This window comes from Elephas maximus, chromosome 20 (genome assembly GCF_024166365.1).
Source record: "Elephas maximus indicus isolate mEleMax1 chromosome 20, mEleMax1 primary haplotype, whole genome shotgun sequence".
NCBI lineage: Eukaryota > Metazoa > Chordata > Mammalia > Proboscidea > Elephantidae > Elephas > Elephas maximus.
In genome coordinates this window covers 47,821,281-47,844,785 of record NC_064838.1, presented here as the reverse complement: position 1 = coordinate 47,844,785, position 23,505 = coordinate 47,821,281, and the positions used below count along the sequence as shown (strand labels likewise).

Below are 23,505 nucleotides of genomic sequence, written 5' to 3'. Positions count from 1 at the left end.
GATTAGTGGCTGCCTAGAGCTGGGGGCAGAAACCCTGGTGGTGTAGTGGTTAAGTGCTTATGGCTGCTAACCAAAGGGTCAGCAGTGTGAATCCCCCAGGCGCTCCTTGGAAACTCTATGGGGCAGTTCTACTCTGTCCTATAGGGTCGCTATGAGTTGGAATCGACTCGATGGCACTGGGTTTGGCTTTTTGGTTTAGAGCTGGGGGCAGGAAAGGAGCCTTGGTGTCACAGTGGTTAGGAGCTCAGCTGCTAACCAAAAGGTTGACAGTTCGAATCCACCAGCCACTCCTTGGAAACCCTATGGGACAGTTCTACTCGGTCCTATAGGGTCACTATGCGTCAGAATGAACTCGAAGTCAACAGGTTTGGTTTGTTTTGTTTTGTTTTAGAGCTGAGGGTGGAGCAGGCGGATGAGGAAAGGGGAAATGTCTGCTCATGAGAATGAGGTTTCTTTTTTGGGTGACGAAAATATTCTAAAATTGATTGTGGTAATGGTTGCACAACTCTGTGAATGTACTAAATAGCACTGAATTGTACAATTTAGTGAACTGTATGGCCCCGTGAATTGTTATCTCAATAACACTGTTTTTAAAAACTGTCCACAGGCTTTAGTGCATGGAGGTCATGACTGACCTTGAGAAAAGCAGTTTTGGTGGGGTGACAGTAGCAAAAGCTGATCGGAAGGGTTCCAGAGAGTGAAGGAGAGGGACAGAGAAATATGGCAACAGCTAGAGAGGGAAGTGGGGACAAAAACATTTTATTTCTTAAGATGGGGGACTAAAACCCTGTGTTTTGTTTGCTGTTGGGAAGCAAAGACGGATGATGAAGAGCGGCACAGAATGACTGCAGCCAAGTCCTTGTGGCTGTCGGAGGGATGGGAACTGGGGTGTAAGTGGAGAAGCTGACCCTGGATCACCCTAACAGGAGGAAAGCAGAGCAGGTGGACACACGTGAAGGCAGGAAGCAGAGGTGGGAGCTGGTGGCAGTTCTAATTGCTTCAATTTAGTCAAGTGTTAGGGATTGTGGTGACCACTCGAGTGAGGAAAGCGGGTGAACTGGGGAAATTAAGTATGGTTAATGGGCAGCCCTGAGGCCCACCTGACATTTGTGGTCATGAGTTTAAAGCAAGAACAGTCTCGACTGAATTTTTTTCAGCCACCTACAGCTGCAGGTGCAAAGCATGTGGAAAGCTGGGTCTAACCCTGGCTGGGGTTCTACAAAGCTGCTTTCACGGGAAGAAATACAACAGGCGACACAGTTTATATTGCTGAACACCAATATGCCACTTTATTATTTGGATTTTTTTTTTCTCATTTGTCACATACCTGTCAATGTTTACACAATGAGGAAAATCAACCGGCATTGGAAGCAACTGACCAAATCGGCTGATAATTCTGTACCCTCTTAACACGCGTCAATTCTTACTTGGTAGGGATACCTTTAATTCATTTCAGTCTCACCACTATTCTTAAAATCGGTGTCAAGATTGTCACATCTTTAAATACAGATAGAATTGCCAGAAGTACATAATTATATATACACACATACAGAAAAATACAAGACTAACTGCTTTTCCACAATACTTAATTTATACACTACTGTAACTATATGCAACTTTTGAAGACAGGTAAAGGGGTACAAGAAACTGTTTAGAGCAAGTAAGTAGTTTGGTCCAATATTATCTTACTGTAATGGTTATTCGCTCCTTCCCGTTTACGTGACAACATACTATGACATACAACACATGCACAACCATTCACTTATGAACAAATGAATAAGACATCACTCGGACTAACATTTGTGTACCCAGAGGGTCAACCAACCACACACAACTAATAAGGCTATAATACAGCTATGCAGCATAAATGGTCAACACTGCTGAGCCTAAAGTGAGCACCATATATACATCTGAATATAAAAAACCATTGAAAACCAAACACGTAAGGGTTAGTTAAAAGGTGCCATTCCAAGGCTATACATAATCACAGGAAAAGTATTTACATTACTTGGAGAACAGCTGCAACAAAGAATTTATTGCCAATGCCCTTTATAAACTTCTCTCCTACGTTTAATACAGATGTTACGCTCACTATCTGTGTGAACCACACATCTTATTTCTGGCCCTTTATAAGTTCCCTGCTCAAGAATTTCAAGCAAATATGTTCTATGGCTTCACCCACACATCTGTTCTTAGATAAATATCACAATGAACTAGAGCTGTAGCTTAAAACATATCTAGCCTAGGTCTAGAAAGTAAAGGAAGTGTTTTTAAGTATCATTTTTACTTAGTTTAGTCAGTATACTGTGAAATTCAGAGTTCTGAATAAAATATATTCCTCCTAAAGTTAGCAGAGTCAGCGTGTACTTGAAGGGACCACGGCCGACGTAATGCAGTTCTTTGGTGCTCTGCCCACTCCACAAATCACGTGACCAGGTGCAACTCAGTCTATCACTTCAGAGCCATGACAGGTGAGGCGTGGGAAGGCCCCGGGTCCCAGCCACTGGTGGGGCCTTTGCCCTAGCACCGATGTCACTAAGCATTAAGACCCCCAGGGCACAGCACGAAAAAGTAGCATCTGGCCCCTTGCACAATTAGCAACCTGCAATATAGTGTGTCCTAAGAAGATAAAATGCCACAAAAGATGACTATCTGGTCAAAAGTAGTCTTTGTACAGGAAGAGTTTAAAGCAAGAGGTGTTTATTATTTTGGCAGGAAGGCAACATGAAAAACAGCAAAAAAAGAAAAGAAGGACAAAAAAGCAACCTTTGTGTTTTTTTCTTAATGTGTGAATTTTACCCTTTTATGTGTTTTTTTGATTAGCCAATTTCATAGCTGAGTCAAAGGATGTAAAAGAATGGAGATAAAAAACAGACAACTAATTACCAGGCTCCTAGATCCCAACAAGTTTTTGTTGTTTTTCATTTATGGGATTTAGACTTTGCCCATGTCTGTGTGCGCCTCTGTGCCCATACCAGGCCCTGTTGTCTCTTCTGTCTACATGGTGTCACAGGTACCCCTGAGTGCACCCACAGGAAGGGCTGACACAGAGCACTGTGCTGTTCTGTGCGACAGACACACACTCTACCAGTAGAGTTAAGACATCAATTCACTTCATCACATTACAAAGTAAGATTGTCTGCTTGTAACTGATGCAACACTACGGGGGAAGCTGCCTTATAAATCTAGGTACTTCATCTCACCTATTACAAAAACAAGAAAATCTTTTTCTCGTTAAATTTTCAGAGCCCAAACTTGTTTCCACGCTAGAGCTTAAGACAAACAGGTGTGGGCCGGCTCGAATCCTGTGCTAAGGTCCCAGTGCAGACACCGGCTGCTCTCAGAGGGCTCCGCACAGGCCCGCGCTGAGCCGCCCTCCCATGGTGCCCGGGCCGGGCCCATCACAACGCTGCTGCCTTGGTTCTGCCGGCCGCGGACACCCCACAGCGTGCCTCAGGGCACGGAGTCTCCGCGTCACAGACGGTCAGGACAGGAACTGAGATTGCTCACAAGCAAACAAAAGCATTTTTCTCTCTCTCTCTAGGGTAAGTGCAGAACATCAGATTCCTAAGTGCTCCATTTATATCAGGTTCCAAATATACATTTTAATTGAATCCAGATCATCCACATTAAAATTATAAAAGTAAAAATTACACAATAGACTTTTCAGCTGGAAAAGAAGTGTCTAGCAGCATGCACGAAGACCATGCATTGTCACATCGTCAGGCGAACAAATGACAATGTAATAAATAACTGCTCCGGGCGCCTACCGCCAAAGGGTACAACAGAAAGGGAACAGTGACATGAGCGGGCTTCACAGCTCTGAGTGGGACGGAGCGCGGGCCCCCCTCAGATGACGTGGCAGCAGCTGGCCTGGCTGGAGGCGCAGAGCAGCCCCTCCTTGGGGCCCCGCTGGATGTTCACAGAGATGGTCTTTTCACACAGAGGTAGCTGTAGCACGTTGTTTTTCAGGTTCTTGCTCTTGATCCGCTCCAGCTCGGCGCCGGGGGCCGACATGTGGTCAGAGAAGAACCTGATGCCGCCCACGGCCGGGGCCTGGCCCGCGCCGCCCGCGGAGCTGATGCACATCTTCCAGGTGGACTTCTCCTGGACCTTCACGCTGGAGAACGACAGGCCGCTCTGGGGGTCGATAATGTACTTGGCGCCGCCGTGGAGCTGCGAGCCGAGGCAGAGGCCCATGAGTTTGAGGCTCTCGACCAGCTCGCCGGCGCCGCGGGAGGCCAGCTGCACGGAGCCCACCGGGCCGGCGCAGCGGCGGGTGCTGCCCGCCGTGCTGCCGGGGGCGCCGCCCGAGCCGCCCGAGGGGCCGCCCCCGCCCGCGCTGCTCTCGCTGGGGCTGGCCCTGTCCGCCCCTCCGCTGCCGTTGCTGGGCTTGCTCTGGCCCCCGCCGTCCCCCTCGCTGCCGGGGGGCCCCTCGCTGCTGTCCCGCCGGTGCCAGGAGTAGGTGAAGCCACTATCTTTGTCCAGCCGCCGGCGGCTTTCGGAATCGTCGTCGCTGGTCTCGGAGCTGCTGCAGCTGGAGCCGCGGCCCTGGCTTTTCCTCCGGTGGTAGCGTTTGTGAACTGTGCCTGGGGAAGCGATGTTCATTTTTAACCGGCTCAGCTTGGGAGGCAGGTTCTCATCCATGTCGAACTCGTCATCAGACTCCCCTTCCTCGAAGATCTGGTTAAGGACGGGAGCACTCTTCCTGGAGGTCAAGCGGTTGGTCACAGACGGCTTCCGGCGCAAAACCACCTGTGTTGAGAGGGACATGGGTTTCTTGTCCTCCTCATCTTCCTCTTCATCTTCTTCCACCCTGAACAGACACTTGCGCCCACTGGCTGTGGGTTTCAAGCTTGCCGGTGGCCCCGTGGAGAGCGCTGCTCCAGTCAGCTCAGGGATGTCCTCTTTCTTAGCCGAGTCACACAGGCCTTTGCTCCGGTGGCCATTGAGGACACTGTCAGTAGCACGAGCGGGAGACTGAGGGACAGTCGCATGGGACAGAGGGGTGGCCGTGAGGTCATCCTCCAGGTCCTGGGGTACATCGATTTTGGTTGGCCATGACTGCCTACGTAAGAGATTGGAAAGAGAAAAACCATGTAATAATACGCACACACGAGTAGATTATGTTAAACTGACTGAGGCAAAATCCACAGACTTTAAAAAAAAAAGGCAGCAGCAGCCACCCTGCAAACCTATTCAACATCCTGTGAACAGCAGCAAGGACACCGGACGGGCAAATGTGGTTTGGAAACTGGTAGAGCCTGGAGCTTACTGGTCAAATGAAAATTTCATCAGAGCTGTCAGAAAAGAAAAAGCGGCAAAGACGTCCTCCACCCTGCCCAGACAAAGGCTTTACACTACAAAGAAAACCACTTCTGAGGGCATACAGGGGTTACCACCACTGCAAAAGCTGACCATCAGGTTCTCGGATCACAATCTTTAAAGGTATATTATTGCTAATAAAATTCACCTGAAATTTGTTCCTCCTGCTTTTACAAGATGGTTTAAGTGTTCTGTGCTTGCAAAAATACATGGACATGCTTTAATGAATGTAAATATGAGAATATGGACAGACAGGTCAATGTATACGGACAGACATAAATCTCTTCTTTCCTAATTAAGGAACGTACTCACTAAGCTAAATATAAACAGATATATGTTTGAAATAGCAAACATCACTATTATTTAAACTCACTGTATTCCTCAGTCTGGAGCCACTCAAGTGATAAGAACATAGCCTGGAAGCCAAGGAAGACTTTTGATAATGAGGTCTCCACCTCTGCTTTGAATAAACACCTTGGAATTCTCAACTGTCCTCTCTGCCCCAGGGGGATAGTCTGCTCCAGGGGAAGAGCACAAACCACAGGCTGCTTTGATGCCAAACCAAAAAAACCAAACCCACTGCCGTCGAGATGATCCTGACTCATAGCGACCCTACAGGACGGAGTAGAACTGCCCGATAGAGTTTCCAAGGAGCGCCTGGCGGATACAAACCGCTGACCATTTGTGTAGCAGCCGTAGCACTTAACCACTATGCCACCAGGGTAGAGACATTCAAAACAGCCACTTTTACATTGTGGGCATTTTTACACACACCAATTTTGTCAGCCTGAAAGTAAAATCCAATTAAATCGTTAGCTTTACAAAACTTCAGGACATTTTATCCATGTACCTTTCCCTCAACATGGAGTTTTACGCTCTCTCTCAACGATGGAGTGGGTGCATTTGCTATAGTCATTGCTGGGTTATCTAATAAATATTTTTGAGGTCAATAAGTGTCTCTGGACAAGTAACCTGTCCTCCACCAACAAAATCGCACACACCTGCCATGAGCCTGGTGGCCCCTGGAAAGCTGCACATGACAGGCCTGCACCCAGAGAAAGAATTGTGTGCGTGCGCAGCCACCAAAAGCCCACCCAGCAAACAGAGGAAACCCCCGTGGAGGGAGGCGAGGTGCTGACGGCTTCTGTGACCCCAATCGGTGTGCGAAGGATAAGGAGGGGCCAGACGTGAGGGAGGCTCCTGTCACCCTCCCCCACTTAAAAGAAAGCCAAAAAAACTCTCAGACCCATCCCCAGAAGCAAAATCTAGGAGCACTGCAGCTGTGGTGGTCACCGTATGGGCAGGCACCCCTGAACCAATGGCTTTTCTTCACAAACAGACCAAATCGTTACAGTTCACGTTTATTGAGCATATATCTGCCGCAACACTGTGTTAGATGAAATACGTCATCCTTGTAGCCACAATGTTGTAAGAAAATCATGTCTTATCTCAACAAAAGAGAAAACTGGTGAAAAGAATTATAAATGCGTCAACAGCACAGTTCACACTGCCTGCTCACTACAGCCAGCCAACTGCTGTGAGAGGCTTACAGGGCTGAGTTCATTTAACCCCACAGCCATTCTGTGAGGCAGGTGCTATTATCATGCCCCTTTAACAGAGGAAGAAATCAAGAGGCAGAAAGGGTAAGTAATCTCCCACGGTCACACAAGCTTGAGGACAGTGACATCTGATGCAGGCTGGGTACTGTGGTTGCTAAATCCCAAAGGCAGTGTAGCTTCACTCTGTGACCTGATGAAGCCCCCTGAACAATTTCCTGTTGAATCCACGGAGCTGATGTGGCCAGGCCTCAGTGGTAGTTCTCACGGCCTGGTCCCTCTCTGAGACGGTGCTGGGTGCCATGTGACCCATGCTGAGGCCAGCCCCCCTGAGGACTTCACAAGGCCTCGTCTAACAGCAGCCTAACCACGCCATGTTTCCATCTCACACCGGCAGGACCCAAGAGCTCCCAAGGGCCTGCAGTCCCAAAAAACTGGAAAATCACATAGTTTTCATAGTCAATAAAGCAAGAACGAAAGTTTATCAGCAACCACTGTATGGTACTATCTATTACAACTGTTACAAACAAGTTTTCTTAAAATGTTCTGCACAGGAATAAACCTGTTAGAACAAAAATTCATAGCTGAAGCTAAGAAGCGGTACTCCCTGAAGTGGTCCCAACTGACAACTGCTGGCACTGTGTGGCACATCACATTTACGGTAAGGACATCAGCGTTTTCATTCCAGAGTTACCTGGCTCCATGTGCCAGATGTCCCAGCCCCCCCACCCCCAGGGTTCCCACGGTGTGTCCTCAGCTCTCCTGGGCAGACTGGAAGATTCTCTGCAGTGTGCAGACAAGCCCCAAAGACGGTTCCCAGAGTTCTAGATCAGGAATAAATCTAAACACCTGTACCATTCTCTCAGATGTCATATCCTATCACAGAAGGTGTGAGGCAGTGCCACACTGACATTTTTGATCACTGAAGTAAAATTCTAGCATATTCGGAACAGCATCAGTCCCAGAATTTAAGAAACCTTAGGCTACTGAATTTGACACCTCCCAACACCATAGCCCCTCACCAATGCAGGACCCTGCCTGGACAACCACTTTTCCTTTCACCTGAGTCATTTCTAACCCCCACATTCCTCAAGTGAGCATCCGCCACTGCACTCCCCAAGGCAGTTCCCATGTTCCAATGAATTCCAGGTCTAAAACTCTGGCCCGAACCCCAGAACTCACAGGCCAAGTCCCCGCATCTCTCTGCCCACTCGCCTGTGTACACAGACAGCAGCAGCCAGGCAGGAGATGTCCGCTTCCTGTAACCACCCTTTCCCAACTGTGCTGTCACCGATTTCCCTGGGCCGTCACCTCCTAACAAGTACCGGTCTGCTCTGGCTGGCACTCCCTGACTTGACCTCCCGCACAACTAACTGCTGGTTGAAACACTAGCCTCCTGACTCAGTCCAGGCCTCCACATCCCAAGCTACTCGGACCCCAAGGCTTATCTAACAATGGAGCCAAGTTAGGTCCAGGGTTTTGTCAATGAAGTAACAGTGACAATAAAGAAAAAGCAAGGAAGCAGACCTCTGCCACCTGCAAGCGGGCCCTGTGTCCCAGGGGAGAAGGGGCTCTCACAGCATCTGCCTTCAGAATCCTCATGAGGGCAAAAGGAGAACTGCCTGGAAGGCTGTTATTTCTTTATGGTGACAGTTTTTTTTTTTTTAATTTCTGTAATAGAGTAAGGTGATCTAATTTATTTACCTATTTGATCAACTTCACATTGAATCCCGACCTGTTTCACTGACCAAAATCAGTTCAAACCCAAATATTCTCTTCTCCAAAAGCCCGGTGGTGGCTCCAGAGCTGACGTAGCTAACACGCGGGGCTGTCTGGTCTTAGGTTGCTCCTTCCTGCTAGAGGAGTGAGGTCAGGACCAGGGATCCTTGCCTCCCAGCACCAGTCTCCTGGTTTGTCTGATTCCCAAGAGTCCCCTCACTCTGGGGCCCTGCCCTCTAAAGCAGACACTACACACTGTGCTCAGTTCCCATTGCAGAAGAGCCCACCTGGGGAGGAATGAAGTTACTGACTTCACTAAAGCCCTGGGGTTCCGACTCTTTGGCAACCCAGGACTGTTTTCCTCCATCTTCTCTGCCGCTGGACCCAGGTGACAGGCTACACGCGACAAGTCATTTAAAATCCAGATGGTTTTCTCCTTTCCCCAAATAATAATAATACACACATATTTGTATGTATTTGGATGCACAAATAGAGATTTATTCAGAATCAGGAGTATTCTTCTATTTTTGAATGACTACAATTCCATAGATAACTTTATCCAAATGGACAAAGATAAATAACTTTTTAAATAAATTTCATAGTGATGACCTAAAAAATTAAAACTTTTCCACGCTTTGTGTTTCAGTGGAAGGCTAGTATGGCAGAAGAAAAGTGGGGGAGAGGAGGGGGTGGGGGGGAGATGAAGGAAGAGGGTGAGAAGGCAGCTACGGGGAAGGAAGGGGGAAGGGAAGGAGGAAGAAGAGGGTGAGAAGGAAGCTACAGGGAAGGAAGTGGGGGGAGATGAAGGAAGAGGGTGAGAAGGCAGCTACGGGGAAGGAAGGGGGAAGGGAAGGAGGAAGAAGAGGGTGAGAAGGCAGCTACGGGGAAGGAAGGGGGGGAGATGAAGGAAGAGGGTGAGAAGGCAGCTACGGGGAAGGAAGGGGGGGAGATGAAGGAAGAGGGTGAGAAGGCAGCTACGGGGAAGGAAGTGGGGGGAGATGAAGGAAGAGGGTGAGAAGGCAGCTACGGGGAAGGAAGGGGGAAGGGAAGGAGGAAGAAGAGGGTGAGAAGGCAGCTACGGGGAAGGAAGTGGGGGGAGATGAAGGAAGAGGGTGAGAAGGCAGCTACGGGGAAGGAAGTGGGGGGAGATGAAGGAAGAGGGTGAGAAGGCAGCTACGGGGAAGGAAGGGGGAAGGGAAGGAGGAAGAAGAGGGTGAGAAGGAAGCTACGGGGAAGGAAGTGGGGGGAGATGAAGGAAGAGGGTGAGAAGGCAGCTACGGGGAAGGAAGGGGGGGAGATGAAGGAAGAGGGTGAGAAGGCAGCTACGGGGAAGGAAGGGGGAAGGGAAGGAGGAAGAAGAGGGTGAGAAGGAAGCTACAGGGAAGGAAGTGGGGGGAGATGAAGGAAGAGGGTGAGAAGGCAGCTACGGGGAAGGAAGGGGGGGAGATGAAGGAAGAGGGTGAGAAGGCAGCTACGGGGAAGGAGGGGGGGAGATGAAGGAAGAGGGTGAGAAGGCAGCTACGGGGAAGGAAGGGGGGGAGATGAAGGAAGAGGGTGAGAAGGCAGCTACGGGGAAGGAAGTGGGGGGAGATGAAGGAAGAGGGTGAGAAGGCAGCTACGGGGAAGGAAGTGGGGGGAGATGAAGGAAGAGGGTGAGAAGGCAGCTACGGGGAAGGAAGGGGGGGAGATGAAGGAAGAGGGTGAGAAGGCAGCTACGGGGAAGGAGGGGGGGAGATGAAGGAAGAGGGTGAGAAGGCAGCTACGGGGAAGGAAGTGGGGGGAGATGAAGGAAGAGGGTGAGAAGGCAGCTACGGGGAAGGAAGTGGGGGGAGATGAAGGAAGAGGGTGAGAAGGCAGCTACGGGGAAGGAGGGGGGGAGATGAAGGAAGAGGGTGAGAAGGCAGCTACGGGGAAGGAAGTGGGGGGAGATGAAGGAAGAGGGTGAGAAGGCAGCTACAGGGAAGGAAGTGGGGGGAGATGAAGGAAGAGGGTGAGAAGGCAGCTACGGGGAAGGAAGTGGGGGGAGATGAAGGAAGAGGGTGAGAAGGCAGCTACGGGGAAGGAAGTGGGGGGAGATGAAGGAAGAGGGTGAGAAGGCAGCTACGGGGACGGAGGGGGGGAGATGAAGGAGGAGGGTGAGAAGGCAGCTACGGGGACGGAGGGGGGGAGATGAAGGAGGAGGGTGAGAAGGCAGCTACGGGGAAGGAAGTGGGGGGAGATGAAGGAGGAGGGTGAGAAGGCAGCTACGGGGACGGAGGGGGGGAGATGAAGGAGGAGGGTGAGAAGGCAGCTACGGGGAAGGAAGTGGGGGGAGATGAAGGAGGAGGGTGAGAAGGCAGCTACGGGGACGGAGGGGGGGAGATGAAGGAGGAGGGTGAGAAGGCAGCTACGGGGAAGGAAGTGGGGGGAGATGAAGGAGGAGGGTGAGAAGGCAGCTACGGGGACGGAGGGGGGGAGATGAAGGAGGAGGGTGAGAAGGCAGCTACGGGGAAGGAAGTGGGGGGAGATGAAGGAGGAGGGTGAGAAGGCAGCTACGGGGACGGAGGGGGGGAGATGAAGGAGGAGGGTGAGAAGGCAGCTACGGGGAAGGAAGTGGGGGGAGATGAAGGAGGAGGGTGAGAAGGCAGCTACGGGGACGGAGCGGGGGAGATGAAGGAGGAGGGTGAGAAGGCAGCTACGGGGACGGAGCGGGGGAGATGAAGGAGGAGGGTGAGAAGGCAGCTACGGGGACGGAGCGGGGGAGATGAAGGAGGAGGGTGAGAAGGCAGCTACGGGGACGGAGCGGGGGAGATGAAGGAGGAGGGTGAGAAGGCAGCTACGGGGACGGAGGCAGGCGTGGGGGGAGATGAAGGAGGAGGGTGAGAAGGCAGCTACGGGGACGGAGGCCGGCGTGGGGGCACACTGGCTACTGGAGAAGAGAACGGTGGTGAGACACTGGTAACACTGACAGCAAACACAAGGTGTCCTGCTCTGAGCACCTCACAGTTTTAGTTCATTTATGCCTCACCGCAACCCTGTAAGGTAGACAGTGTCATCGCACCCATTTTAGAGATCAGGAAACGGAGTCACGGAGAAGATAAGTGACCTGCCCAAAGTTAAGCAGTTAATAAGTCAACTCGTTCACCTGTCTAATCCCTGAAACCCTGAGATAGCATCATGCTGCGATGGCACAGAAATGCCGTATTTTTAAAAATTATTTCAAATAACTAAGGGAAAACTTCAGCCTCATTCCTGAGATGAAAAAATTAGAAAATGGCAGATTACTACACGTCAGATCTGAGAGGGTTTAACGAAAACGGTTAGCAAACTCCAGTTTGAGACTGCTTTTCCTAACACGCTTTCTCAGCCAGGCCACCAGCTGAAGCCCCTCTTTCCACATGGTGACAGAGGACCAACACCCTCCTATGCACACAGGAGACCCATGCGTGAGACTTCTCTCCCATGAGGCCATGATCCCTGAACTGTCTCACCCCACAGTTAGGAAGCATTTAAAAAAAAAAAAAAGTCCACTATTTCAAAACGTTAACTTACTAAAATCAGTGAAGATTTTTTTCTCACCTAAACTGGGCCTTGATATTGCTAGGGCTTGCAGATCTGGTTTGTATTTCTTTCTCTTGCTTTTCTCTCAGAATCCTCTCGGCGAGCAAGAAGTAAGTAGCTGTGATGTGGTTATACCTGTTCATTTCCAGGGCCCTGAGGGAAACAAAGTGACAATGAACACAAGCCACACTGGTAGGATTTGCTTTTTACGAGAAGCAGAGCCGATTTAAAAAAAAAAAAAGCACAAGCAAATGAAATTGAATGACTTGTGATCTTTAAAATTATGCAAAAAAACAAACTGGAAAAAAAAAAACCTAGTAGTTATTTAGGTCACTCTTGAAATTCTGAAAAACAACTGTATAAAAACATCTGTACTAGATAAGCCCACAATGCTGTCAGTTTTTGATATCTAAAAAAAGGTAGGGAAGCTTCCAAGAGTGCACAGGTTATCTGAAATTGCACTTGTACGTCAGTGTTTGTTTCTGTTAAACTCACTGGCCTGCTCCCACTACAAGTACAAAGACAAGGTTGTGTTACGGGAATGTGTGCTGAAACGCCTATATCAATTGACAAATTAGGAAGTTATTTTTAGACTCTGCATTTACTGACATTTTAGGCACTAAAGAGTTATTAATATAGTTGAGGGCATGTTGTTATTAACCTTTTCTTTGAATAAAATCAAGTATTCGTTCGCCCACTTAACAAGTTATGCTCGCAGAGTCCCTAGTCTGGTCAGGCACTGAGCTAGCAGGGAGTTGGGGCCTGATGCCCACAGGGCACACGCCCCGCCCACTCTCCTGCCATGGGATACACCGGAGAGTGCCACGAGAGAGCTACTGAGGACCCCACATGGCCCAGGAACAAGCTGTTGTTCTTCTGTAGTTAGTGAAAACACTCACACAGAGTACTTCGAAAAGAAACAACAGCGGAGCTCACTTTTTGCAAAATATATAGTGGGGGAGGACAGGCCCAGGTGTGAGTCTCCAAAGTAAGAGCCCAAGGTGAAGTGGAGGGGTCAGAATTCTCCAGAGTGGTTTCTAGCTGAGTGCCAGATAAAGCAGCTGGCTTGTGTTTGGGGGATGTGTCAAGGGTCTTTAAACACAGGAACCACCCTGAGAACGAGGAGCTGCTCACACCTGTGCGGCAGGCCAGACCTGAGGCCACCTGGGGACAGCAGGCTCATCTCTCCCATCTCCTGCTTTGTGAGGAGCAGCAGTCACCTGAACCATTTAAAGTGTCCCCCCTTTTGGATTTTAATGGAATGTGCACTAATTAAATAGTTCTAGATGACTCCACTATGCTAAAACATTAAGACAAACAACCCGAGTGTCCATCAACGGATGAACCGGTAAACAAAACGTGGTATGTATATACATACGACAGAGTATTATTCAGTTATGAAGAGAGGTGAGCTCGGATACACAGGGCTGAACCTTGAAAACATTATACTGAGTGAAATATATTGGACACAAAAGAAGAAATACTGTGTGATCCCACTTATGTAAAACCTCAAGAACAGGCAAATGCGCAGACACAGAAAAATCAGCGGTTGGTTACCAGCGGCTGAGGGAGAGGAGAAAGGGAGTTACTGCTTAACGGGTGCAGAGTTTCTATGCGGGCGATGAAAAACTTCTGGAAATGCTGTGGCTGTGCAGCATGGTGCTTGTGACTGATTTCTGTGAACTGTGCACGTAAGGGTAGTAAACATGGCAAAATCTTTGTCACATGTGTTTTACCACCAAAAAACAAACAAGCAGAAAACAACAACAACAAAAACCATTAAGCCAACTCAGGGAGATACAAACTGCTTTTTATTCTCTCAAAAATGCAAAGCCCTCTCCTCCACACTCCTAGACTGAGTATCCCCGGCAGGGTAGTGTGCCTCCTGCTCCCGTCTACTCATTGGGCCATTTCAGGAGCTGTGAAGGCTCATCATGAAGCACTCAGAAACTTGCAGACGTCTGTCCTTAGACCAAAGTTAATGAGTGGGTTTATGTTTGTAAATCTGCCTTCCCAGTGTATTAAAGGCTCCCTGAAGACACATGTCCGCTCTCAGGGACCAGCCCTTCCCACGAGCTGTCACATGTGACAGCCCCACACGAAGCAGGGTCTACCCTGCAGCCTCCTCACCCCCGGGGGTCAGGAACTGAGTCAGGCCACCCAGCTAGGCCAGAGAAACCCTCCCAAGGGGAGCCCCTCTTTTGCTGCCCAGAGTCCACCCTCTTTCCATCACACTTTTTCATTCAACATGTTAAAGAACTTTGATTTTTTCACTTATAGAAATCTTTCATCTTTTTCATAGATAGGACCTCTTACAGAAATTAATCAACATTAAAACAAAGCAACCGCATCTTTATGCTCTATTATCCTTGATTTCAAAGTCCTTAGATCATTAAAACCTGGCCTGGGTGTTTAGGATATAATTACTAACTTGTGTAACTTGTGGGTTCCAGACTGTGGCAGCAGGGGCTTTATAGGACCTGACAGCAACTATATGAGGCTTCGTGCCGCCACAGCGCAATGCAGCCCTGGACAACACAGAAACGAAGGGGCATAACTGTAGTCCAATAACTTTACTTACAAAACCATGAGATTGGCCCCATCTGCCAACCCTGATTTAGAGAACTCTAAGCCCGTGCGCTACTGCCCCATTTTCCCCACAGGAACCGGCAGAAGACAGCAATGAGGAGGACACCACTACAGACAAGGCGTGTACTGGGATAGAGAACAGGGTATCCCAATCTAGCCCTACAGGAATGGAGAAAGGCCATGGCATTCCCTGACACCACCCAGCCACGGCTCACTTGTCCACTGGTACAAGAAAACCTACCTCCATGCCAGGCACTGGGCCAGGAGCTTTAGAGAGAAATAAGACATAACTCCTGCCAAATTGGGACCTCTACCCACTGCACAGTGTACAAAGGCCCTGACAAGTAAAGAGGCCACTCTAAGACCCTAAACCCGTGACCCCTGTACTGAGGAGTGTTGACGTACTCTACGATGGCATCGCGATCCGCTATGTCCCCAAGCACCATGCGCTGAATGATGCTGTTGTGCTCCTCTTCCGAGAGGTTTTTGTATGACACGAGGGGGATGTTATACTTTGTGGCCGGTGAAGGGTCCACTCCCTGGAGCCAAGGATGGTTCTCAATCTCTTCTAGAGAGGCCCTGCGCTTGGGATCTCTCTGTAGCATCCGTGTGATCAGGCTAGGAAGGAAAGGAAGCCCATTGTTAAAGCAGGCTGTTGGCAGCATTAGTAACAGTGAATTATTTTATTAATTATTTCCTACACTTACACCATCAATTTAATTAGGTTTACTAATTAGGTATGGGGGCAGATAGAAATAATGAAAATTTAGTGCCATCAGATTCGTAAAATAAAAATCACAATCTCTAGATATACTGATAAGCTTAGCAGACAAACATACTATATTTTTAAGGAAATAACACGTGCCTTCTGCATTTGTTTGCCTGCTGTGCCCTCCCGCCACGAGGCACCCTCACCATGCCAATCCTCTTCCACATATTGTTGTAAAAAAAAAAAATGAGCATAGCATGCTTACATAAATACCTCATGGGAGGAGGATAGGGCCAGCTAACAAATGCAGAAGGTGCGTGTTATCTGCATAAAACTATGGTAGTTTCCTATAATTAACTCTAATATCAAATTAACATCTGTCTTTGAATTAATTGCTGGCTTAGTGACATTCCAGAACCAGACACAATGATTAGCAATGACATACAGAATAGACCACATAGGCCAAATTCTGTTCGAGGAATGAATGACCCTTCTAATAAAGACAACTAAAATGTTATATATTTTTAGAAACATATTTTATTTAAAGACATTGTTATGTTGGCAAAAAAAAAAAAAGAAATACTCAGCAGCTAAAAATGGACAAAAGCAGGAACCCTGGGAAATGATCAACAAAGCTGGCCTGATGGTTTCTGCTTCAGTTTTGCAAGTGACATTGGGTGAACGTAACAGAATATGACGTGTAGAGTCTACTGAAGGTGGGAGTTCAACTGGAGTCCTCGAAAGAGCTGGGATCTTAGCTGCAGTGTGAGGGTGAATGACAAAGGAGAACTTAATCCACTGCTCAGAAGAAGCCAAGAGGGAACGGTCTTCACGTAAGTTTTTGGTCCAAATTAATGATATCTGTGTCGCTCACACAGTAAAGAAGTTAATTTAAAGTGCTTACAGGCTGACAGTGCTCCTAGGCAACTTGTAGAAAAGTAAACACAATTTTTTTTGTAGGACTATAACTGAAAACCAGACCTCAAAGAATTTCTCAAATAATATTATAAGGAATACAACCTCACATTCAAAAAACACAAAGGAAACAAGGCACCATTAGCAAGAATTAAAACATAAAAACATATGACAGCAGAATTAGAATGCAAAGCCTTCAGATACTGAAATTTTCAGACATAGAATATAACCTTGTTGATTATGTTTAAGACATGAAGGAGAAACCCAAAAATATGACCGAGGAACAAAACGCTATACTAAATTACTATGTAGTGTTGGTGGAGGGGGCGGGGGGGAGGACTAAATAGGTTTTCTAAAGTGAAAATAATAATTGTGATTAAAAAGAAAAAAAACAATGACAAATTAAACAACACAGAATTAATGAACTGAAAGAACCAAGGAAATACCCTGCATGAGTAGACTAAGACATAGAAAATATGAGAGGTTAAAAAACAAGAGCAGAGTGAAAACATCTAACATACAACTGACCAGAGTTCCAAGAAGGAATGGAAAATAGGAAGAAGCTTTCTTTGAAAAGACAATGGCTGGGAATTTTCCAAATTCACTGAGGAACACAAATCTTGACCTAACATATCCTGAGCACAATAAATAGAAGCTCTTAAAGCAGCCCAAGAGAAAAGACATCACCTACACAGGCACGACAGTAAGACAAACAGCTGACTCTCAACAGCAACAACGGCTATCAGCAGATAGTGGAGCAGTATTTTCAATGAGCTGAGACAAAATAATTGTCAACCTAGAATTCAATACCCAATGAAACTTTCAAGACCATATGTAAAATAAAGTCATTTTCAAATAAAAACTGGGAGTTATCACCAAAAGATGCTCACCTAAAGAAATTCTAAATGATGTTATTTGCAGAAGAATGGGATCCCAATTGGAAGGTCTGATATGCAAGAAGTGTGGATAAAGATAATTCTTGGCAAGTATCTGGGAAAATCTAAACAATTTTTGACTGTATGAAATAATAAAACTGTCTAATTTGTGGAGTAAAAAAATTACTAAAATACTGACTGGTAATGAAAGCTTTGTAAAGATGACAGGTTATTTAGGAAGAGGATAAAGTTACACAGTAACCACAGAGTTTGTTAAATTAAGTATAAAATATGTATGTGTATGTTAAAATAGACAAGAAGATCACTAAAATAATATAGAATAATAATAACTTCCCAGCTAGCTGAGGGAAAAGAGGTCAATAAGGCAAAAGGTAGTTCTTTGGAAAAAAAAAAAACCAAAAACCCACTGTCGTCGAGTTGATTCCAACTTACAGCAACCCTACAGGACAGAGTAGAGTTGCCCCATAGGGTTTCCAAGGAGCACCTGGTAAATTGGAATTGCCGACCTTTTGGTAAGCAGCCATAGTTCCTAACCACTACACCACCAAGCTTAATGAAATTAACAAACTTTTGGCAACACTAATCAAGACCAAAAAAAAGGCAAAGGCACAAGCTGTCATTATTGGAATGAAAAAGAGCAACATTCCCACAGATCCCATGGACCTTAAAAAGATAGTAAGAGGATGTTATAAATACTCGAGGCCAATAAATTTGAAAATTTTGATGAAATGGGTAGGTTCCTTAAACAATGTAATTCAGCAAAGCTGGCATGGGAAAAAATAGAAAAACTGAACGGTACTGTAATTATTAAAGCTAATCCCTCCGAAGAGGCACCAAGAAAGCTTCTAAGATGATGGTAATTCTTCTTATTTCTTTAGCTGGATGATAAGTACGTAAGGTGCTCATTTTATTATGTATATATATATTTTTACATATTCTTTTGAATGATATATGTCAAAATAAAAATAAGTCAATCTGTTTCAGTTTTTTTGGTATCTGTGGAGATACTCCTTGGATTACAAATATCTAACATGCACACAATCTATACGCACAGACAGTAGCCCTGTTTCCTGAGGTAAAGAATAATAATATTAACGGCATAAAAATCGCCATCATCATCACTGATATTCATATTGAGTGCTTCCTATGTGCAAAAGGACTGAGCTAAGAGCTTTACGTGTATTAAGTCATTTAATTTTCACAATAACCCTATAAGGTAGGTTCTACCACTTTTACATCATTAATAATGAAGAAGCCAGTATTTGAATCCAGACAATCTGACTACCGAAGTTCTTAACCATCTACCACATGGCCTAAGATGGGGCTCCATTTGGAGGAAAGATTCCCCCAGCTATCAGAAATTGGGAGAAATAGATCTTTAATATCCTGATCTGAAACTCAAAACTCTGTTAATACAGCAAAATCCTTAAGTAGTGGCTATAATCTCAGCTGAGCTCATTAAAAAATGCCACTCATAATACATCAATCAAATACTGAACTTCCAACATTCTTCTAATCCATTGTTGTATTTCTTGCTACATATATAACATACTATCAAAGTACTATGAAGGACACTAAATTCCAAATGATCGACTTGAGTAAACACTTAGTTGTTGGTTTCCCATAGTCACATAAGCCAAAACAGGGTTCTTTAGTCAACTGAGGGGGAGGGAAGCGAATAAAACCATGACACATGCTCTGTAAATCCTAAAATGGTGTGTTGACAGTCTAGTTCAGGGAAGAAAATGCCTTAACTCTTCTCTGGAACTTAAAATAATTCCAGGTGGTCTTGCTTTTCTGCTGATGTGGAGAAAGGCAGTTCCCATGGTAATGTCCTCACTTCACGTGAAGTAGGCGCTGATGAAGCACATGACTTCGTCTCTTGAAACGGAGTGATTTAAGAAACAGATGAATTCATTCTGTGCTCTGATACTGAATTTCAAATCATATCCTGGGGTTATCACCCCAAAATACTCAACAACAGTCGAATCTTAAATTCAAAAATTAAAATGAATTCAGATGCAAGCTTGGATATTAAAATCGCCTCAGATTTTCTTGGCTGATAATGAAATAAAATGTCTGGCTTTAGTATGAGTGCTTAAGGTCTCCACATACTTTGTTTTTTACTTACTCTTTACACTCTTTAGACACGTGGGATGGTACTGTGTATTTGCAATCCATGATCATTGTCAATGTTTCACTGTCATTGGCTTCTTGAAAGGGTGGCTGCCCACACACCAACATGAAAAGGATCACTCCCAGACTCCATATATCTACAAAGTAAAGACATACTGTTAAATAGCGGACCACTTAGAAAACTAAAAACACCAAGGGGAGTAAAAGCAGACTAATGATGTTTATTATTTTATTTTGACTAATCAAAAGCATTTATCCCTCAAAGTAAACATCTAGGAAAGAAAACTTAACCCCCAACAGGACAAAAAATCTATCTGTCTTGTTCACTGTTACTCATATTCACTTAAGGCCTGAGGAAGTACCAGACACATAGTGGCACGTAGTGAATGGTCAATAAATGGTTAATAAAGAGATGAGTTCATTTGTTCATTCCTTAACAGCAAGAACCTCAACTGGAAATCACCTATCAAAGCTTCCAAGCCAATGGACAACGCACTGCTGTTTTCCCCATTACAATACGCACCACCAGAGATAAAATTAAGATATTATTCTGAGACTGGAAAGTATTTTGCCTAAGGTCGCAATTATCTCAGTTATCCCCCTCAATCCTAGTGAGCTAATCAGGTTATATAACTCAGATCATTTTTATAGATAAGAAAATTAACGCTCAGAGAAGAGAAAAATACGCCTGTTATGAGAAAAGACTGCTTATCTAATACTTCAGAGGACAGAACGAAGAGCGAAGGTGTTAGTAACCAAGAGGCACCCTGTGGCTTAAAAAAGGAGGAGCTCCCCAGTAGATCCACTGAAGCACCGGAACCAACTGTCTATAAAGATAGTAAGTTTCCCATCACTAAAAGTATTCCAGCAAGGGCTGGACAACCATCTGTCTAATATTCTGCACACAACACTCCTGTACCGATTGTAAGGCTGGACTGGTTGACACCTGAGGACCCTCCTGTTGTTAGGTGCTGTCGAGTTGGTTCGCACTCATGGCAACCCTATGTACAACAGAACGAAATGCTACCCAGTCCTGCGCCATCCTCACAATTATTACTATATTTGAGCCCATGGTTGCAGCCACTGTGTCAATCCACCCTCATTAAGGGTCTTCCTCTTTTTTGCTGATCTTCTACTAACTCCCAAAATATACACAACCTCCTACTCCTTGCCACTAAATAAGAAACAAACCCATCAATCAGATGCAAAAATGATGCTTTTTTCAAATGAAGAAAGAATCTATCTATTTAGGAAGAAATCACAAATTCACTCATTCCAGAAACTAAAGTACAGACGCGATAGTATAAACTAGATACAGGAGATCAATTCAAAAAGCTTTCTAGACCCCAAAACGCTTACAGACTACACTCAGAAGAGAAGGGAGGGGCAGGCCACGTGGCCACATGACATGTACATCTGTCAGCAGGACACACTCAACTGCTGTTTCCATTTAAGCTTAAAACCAAAATAATGTAAGTTCCATGTTATGTTCCAAGAGAATTAAAACTTAATGACATAGCTTTTCCTTGGTCTGAACCAAACAAAGAGTTCAATGAAAGCAGAAATGCCAGTTACATGCACTGTGATTTCTTATCTGTACGATAAATTTTACTAAGGATGCGCCAGTGAAAATTAGGGAAACAGTTGGGAATACCTACTAAAATTAAAAAGTTTATATAAAAGAACCTAAGGATCATTTGACAGTGCCCTGGTTAAAAAGTGATTAAGAGCTCAGCTACTAACCTAAAGGAAGGCAGTTCAATTCTAACAGCTGTTCCCTGGAAACCCTATGGGCAGTTCTACTCTGTCCTATAGGGTCGCTATGGTTGGAACTGACTCAACAGCAATGGGTTTTTGGTTTGGGTTAAGGATTGTTCCGTTCAAGCCTTTGACTCTGCAGTGTCCCCAAGAGGTCTGCCTGGCACTGCTTGCTGGATGCGTGCATTACCTGACCCACCGCCAAAGGACAGCGAGCTGGCTCAGGAGTTCACTCTGCTCACTGACCCTCATTTCACTGCCTTGATCTTGGAATCCAGAGAGCCATCCCTTTTCAATGCCAAACAATCCTGAGTAGTGGCAGCTGGGCACATCTGTTCTTTAAATACCCAGTAAGAAGAATTTACAGCGCCCATCTTAGTACCTTGCCAAAATTTTTAAAGGAAATTTATATAGTTGACATTTAACTTAAACCCTCTTTGTACAACTTAAGCCTACTAATTCTGATCACTTGCCCCAACTCCTAAGCTGCCACTGTGAACAAGTGGCAAGTGCAATTAAAACCAGTTGCCACTGAGTAGACTTGACTCGTGGTGACCCCATGGGTGTCCGAGTAGAACTGTGCTCCATAAGGCTTTCAATGGCTGCTTTTCTGGAAGTATATCACCAGGCTTTTTTTCCGAGGTGCCTCTGGGTGGACTCAAACCTCCAACCTTTCAGTTAGCAGCCTAACACATTAACCATTCACATCACTCAGGGACTCCAGCAATTGCAATTACCCTCTATGTGTCCCTCATTTTACAAGACATTTATGTTCTAGAAATTAACTGTAAAATAAATCCCACGTTTCTACTGATGTCTATTATACAAACGGGGGGAAATACAGTTTTTGTTTATAATATATACTTGACTATCTCCCTCCAACTCAAAAAAGGGGGAATTTGAAATGACATAATAAAAGTGCATAAACATAAAAATTAGGGTAATTAAAATAAAAACTCTTCCTTCTTCTGATGTTCAAATACTGCCCATGTCTAATGCTACTTCTCTAATCACACCTAACCACTAATGCATATGGATTTGATATGATAAATCCATATCCTTCCACTTAAGTTCTATATAAAGTATTTTATAAAATGAGTTTAGCTACATTATTTCTTCTAACATTTCATACTATAAACATGGATAATCTGTTTTGTTTTTGTTTGTTTTTTTTTTAACCTTTACACTAACCTAAGAAGCCCTAGCAGCACAATGATTAAGTGTTCGGCTGCTAACCCAAAGGTTGCCAGTTTAAACTTACCGGGAGCTCCACAGGAGAGAAGACCTGGCAATCTGCTCACATACACAGCCTAGGACACCCTGTGGGGCAGTTCTCTGCTGCCCTACAGGTCACTGTGAGTCAGAATTGACACAACAGCACAGAGCAACTGCGCTAAACTAGAGATTACATATAGCAGTGCAACTATACAAAGCTTATGTTTTTAAAATGTGAATAACATATACATATATCTCAAAAATAATTACCCAAAATTCTCATTTGGCTAAAGAAAACTTTTTTTCTGTTAAATATTAACTTTGATAACAACAAGGAAGCCCAATTATTTGAAAATGTTCTTTTCAGGATCATTTGCCTGAAACAAACTAACACTCTCTGCTTGTGAGCAGTGATGTGTGGTTAGAAGAGTAAAAACAGAACAGAGAACGCAATACAAACAAGTACTCTGTGTCCACTGTTTCCAGTTAGGCCTGAAATAGTTTCTGGAATATGAAAATGCTTAAAAGTTGAGAAACTTCGAAATCCAATCATATGCCAAGTAGTGTGCGAAGTTAATGACATAATTTAAGGCATTCAAGCCAGAGAAAAACAGCAAAGAACTAAGAATAAGAACTAAGGGGGCAAATTGATAGAAAGACCAAATGACCTTCTCACCAAGACAGTGATTGTTCAACGGGTCATTTATCCCACTTATTTATTCTCTAGGCATTTTAATTTCTCTTTTTACTCTACTTTTTATCTTTGAATGGTTTCACTTTTCCATTCGAAGGGCCAAAGGGAAGAGATAAAAGCTGGTCACTAAGCGAACACAAATGGTGTGACTTTAACCAAATTATTTCAAAAAGTATTCCTCATCTTTAAAGTGAGAATGCTAACAGTAACCTACCTCCTCTTAAAACTGCTGTGGGCATTAAAAGGATTAAGACAGCATTCAGCACAGAGCCCAGCACAGAGAACACTTTCAAAGGCGACTGCTGCTGCCTTGCCCCTGTTCATCTGACCCAGGCACAGCTCCAGGCACAGTAAACAAGATAAACGAGAAGCCCTTGTCCTTAACAGGTTCCCAATTCACTGTGAGAAACAGGCAGGGGGCAACAGAAACAGAGAGCAGGTAAGCTCAAGAGG

At 45.4% G+C, this 23,505-nt stretch overlaps 1 protein-coding gene across 4 annotated transcripts in view; it reads right to left on the bottom strand.

Moving 5' to 3' along the window:
• Window positions 1–2,087: 2,087 nt before the first annotated feature.
• The window catches only part of SNRK (SNF related kinase), a 68,543-nt gene continuing 47,125 nt past the window's right edge, over window positions 2,088–23,505 (bottom strand). For all 4 annotated transcript variants that reach the window (XM_049861929.1, XM_049861927.1, XM_049861928.1 and 1 more), the window contains 4 exons: window positions 19,381–19,522; window positions 15,135–15,347; window positions 12,159–12,293; window positions 2,088–5,068 (listed from right to left, as the gene is read on the bottom strand). In XM_049861929.1, coding sequence (XP_049717886.1) covers window positions 3,850–5,068; window positions 12,159–12,293; window positions 15,135–15,347; window positions 19,381–19,522 — 1,709 coding nt within the window. In that variant the 3' untranslated portion in view covers window positions 2,088–3,849. The remainder of the gene's footprint in view (window positions 5,069–12,158; window positions 12,294–15,134; window positions 15,348–19,380; window positions 19,523–23,505) is intronic.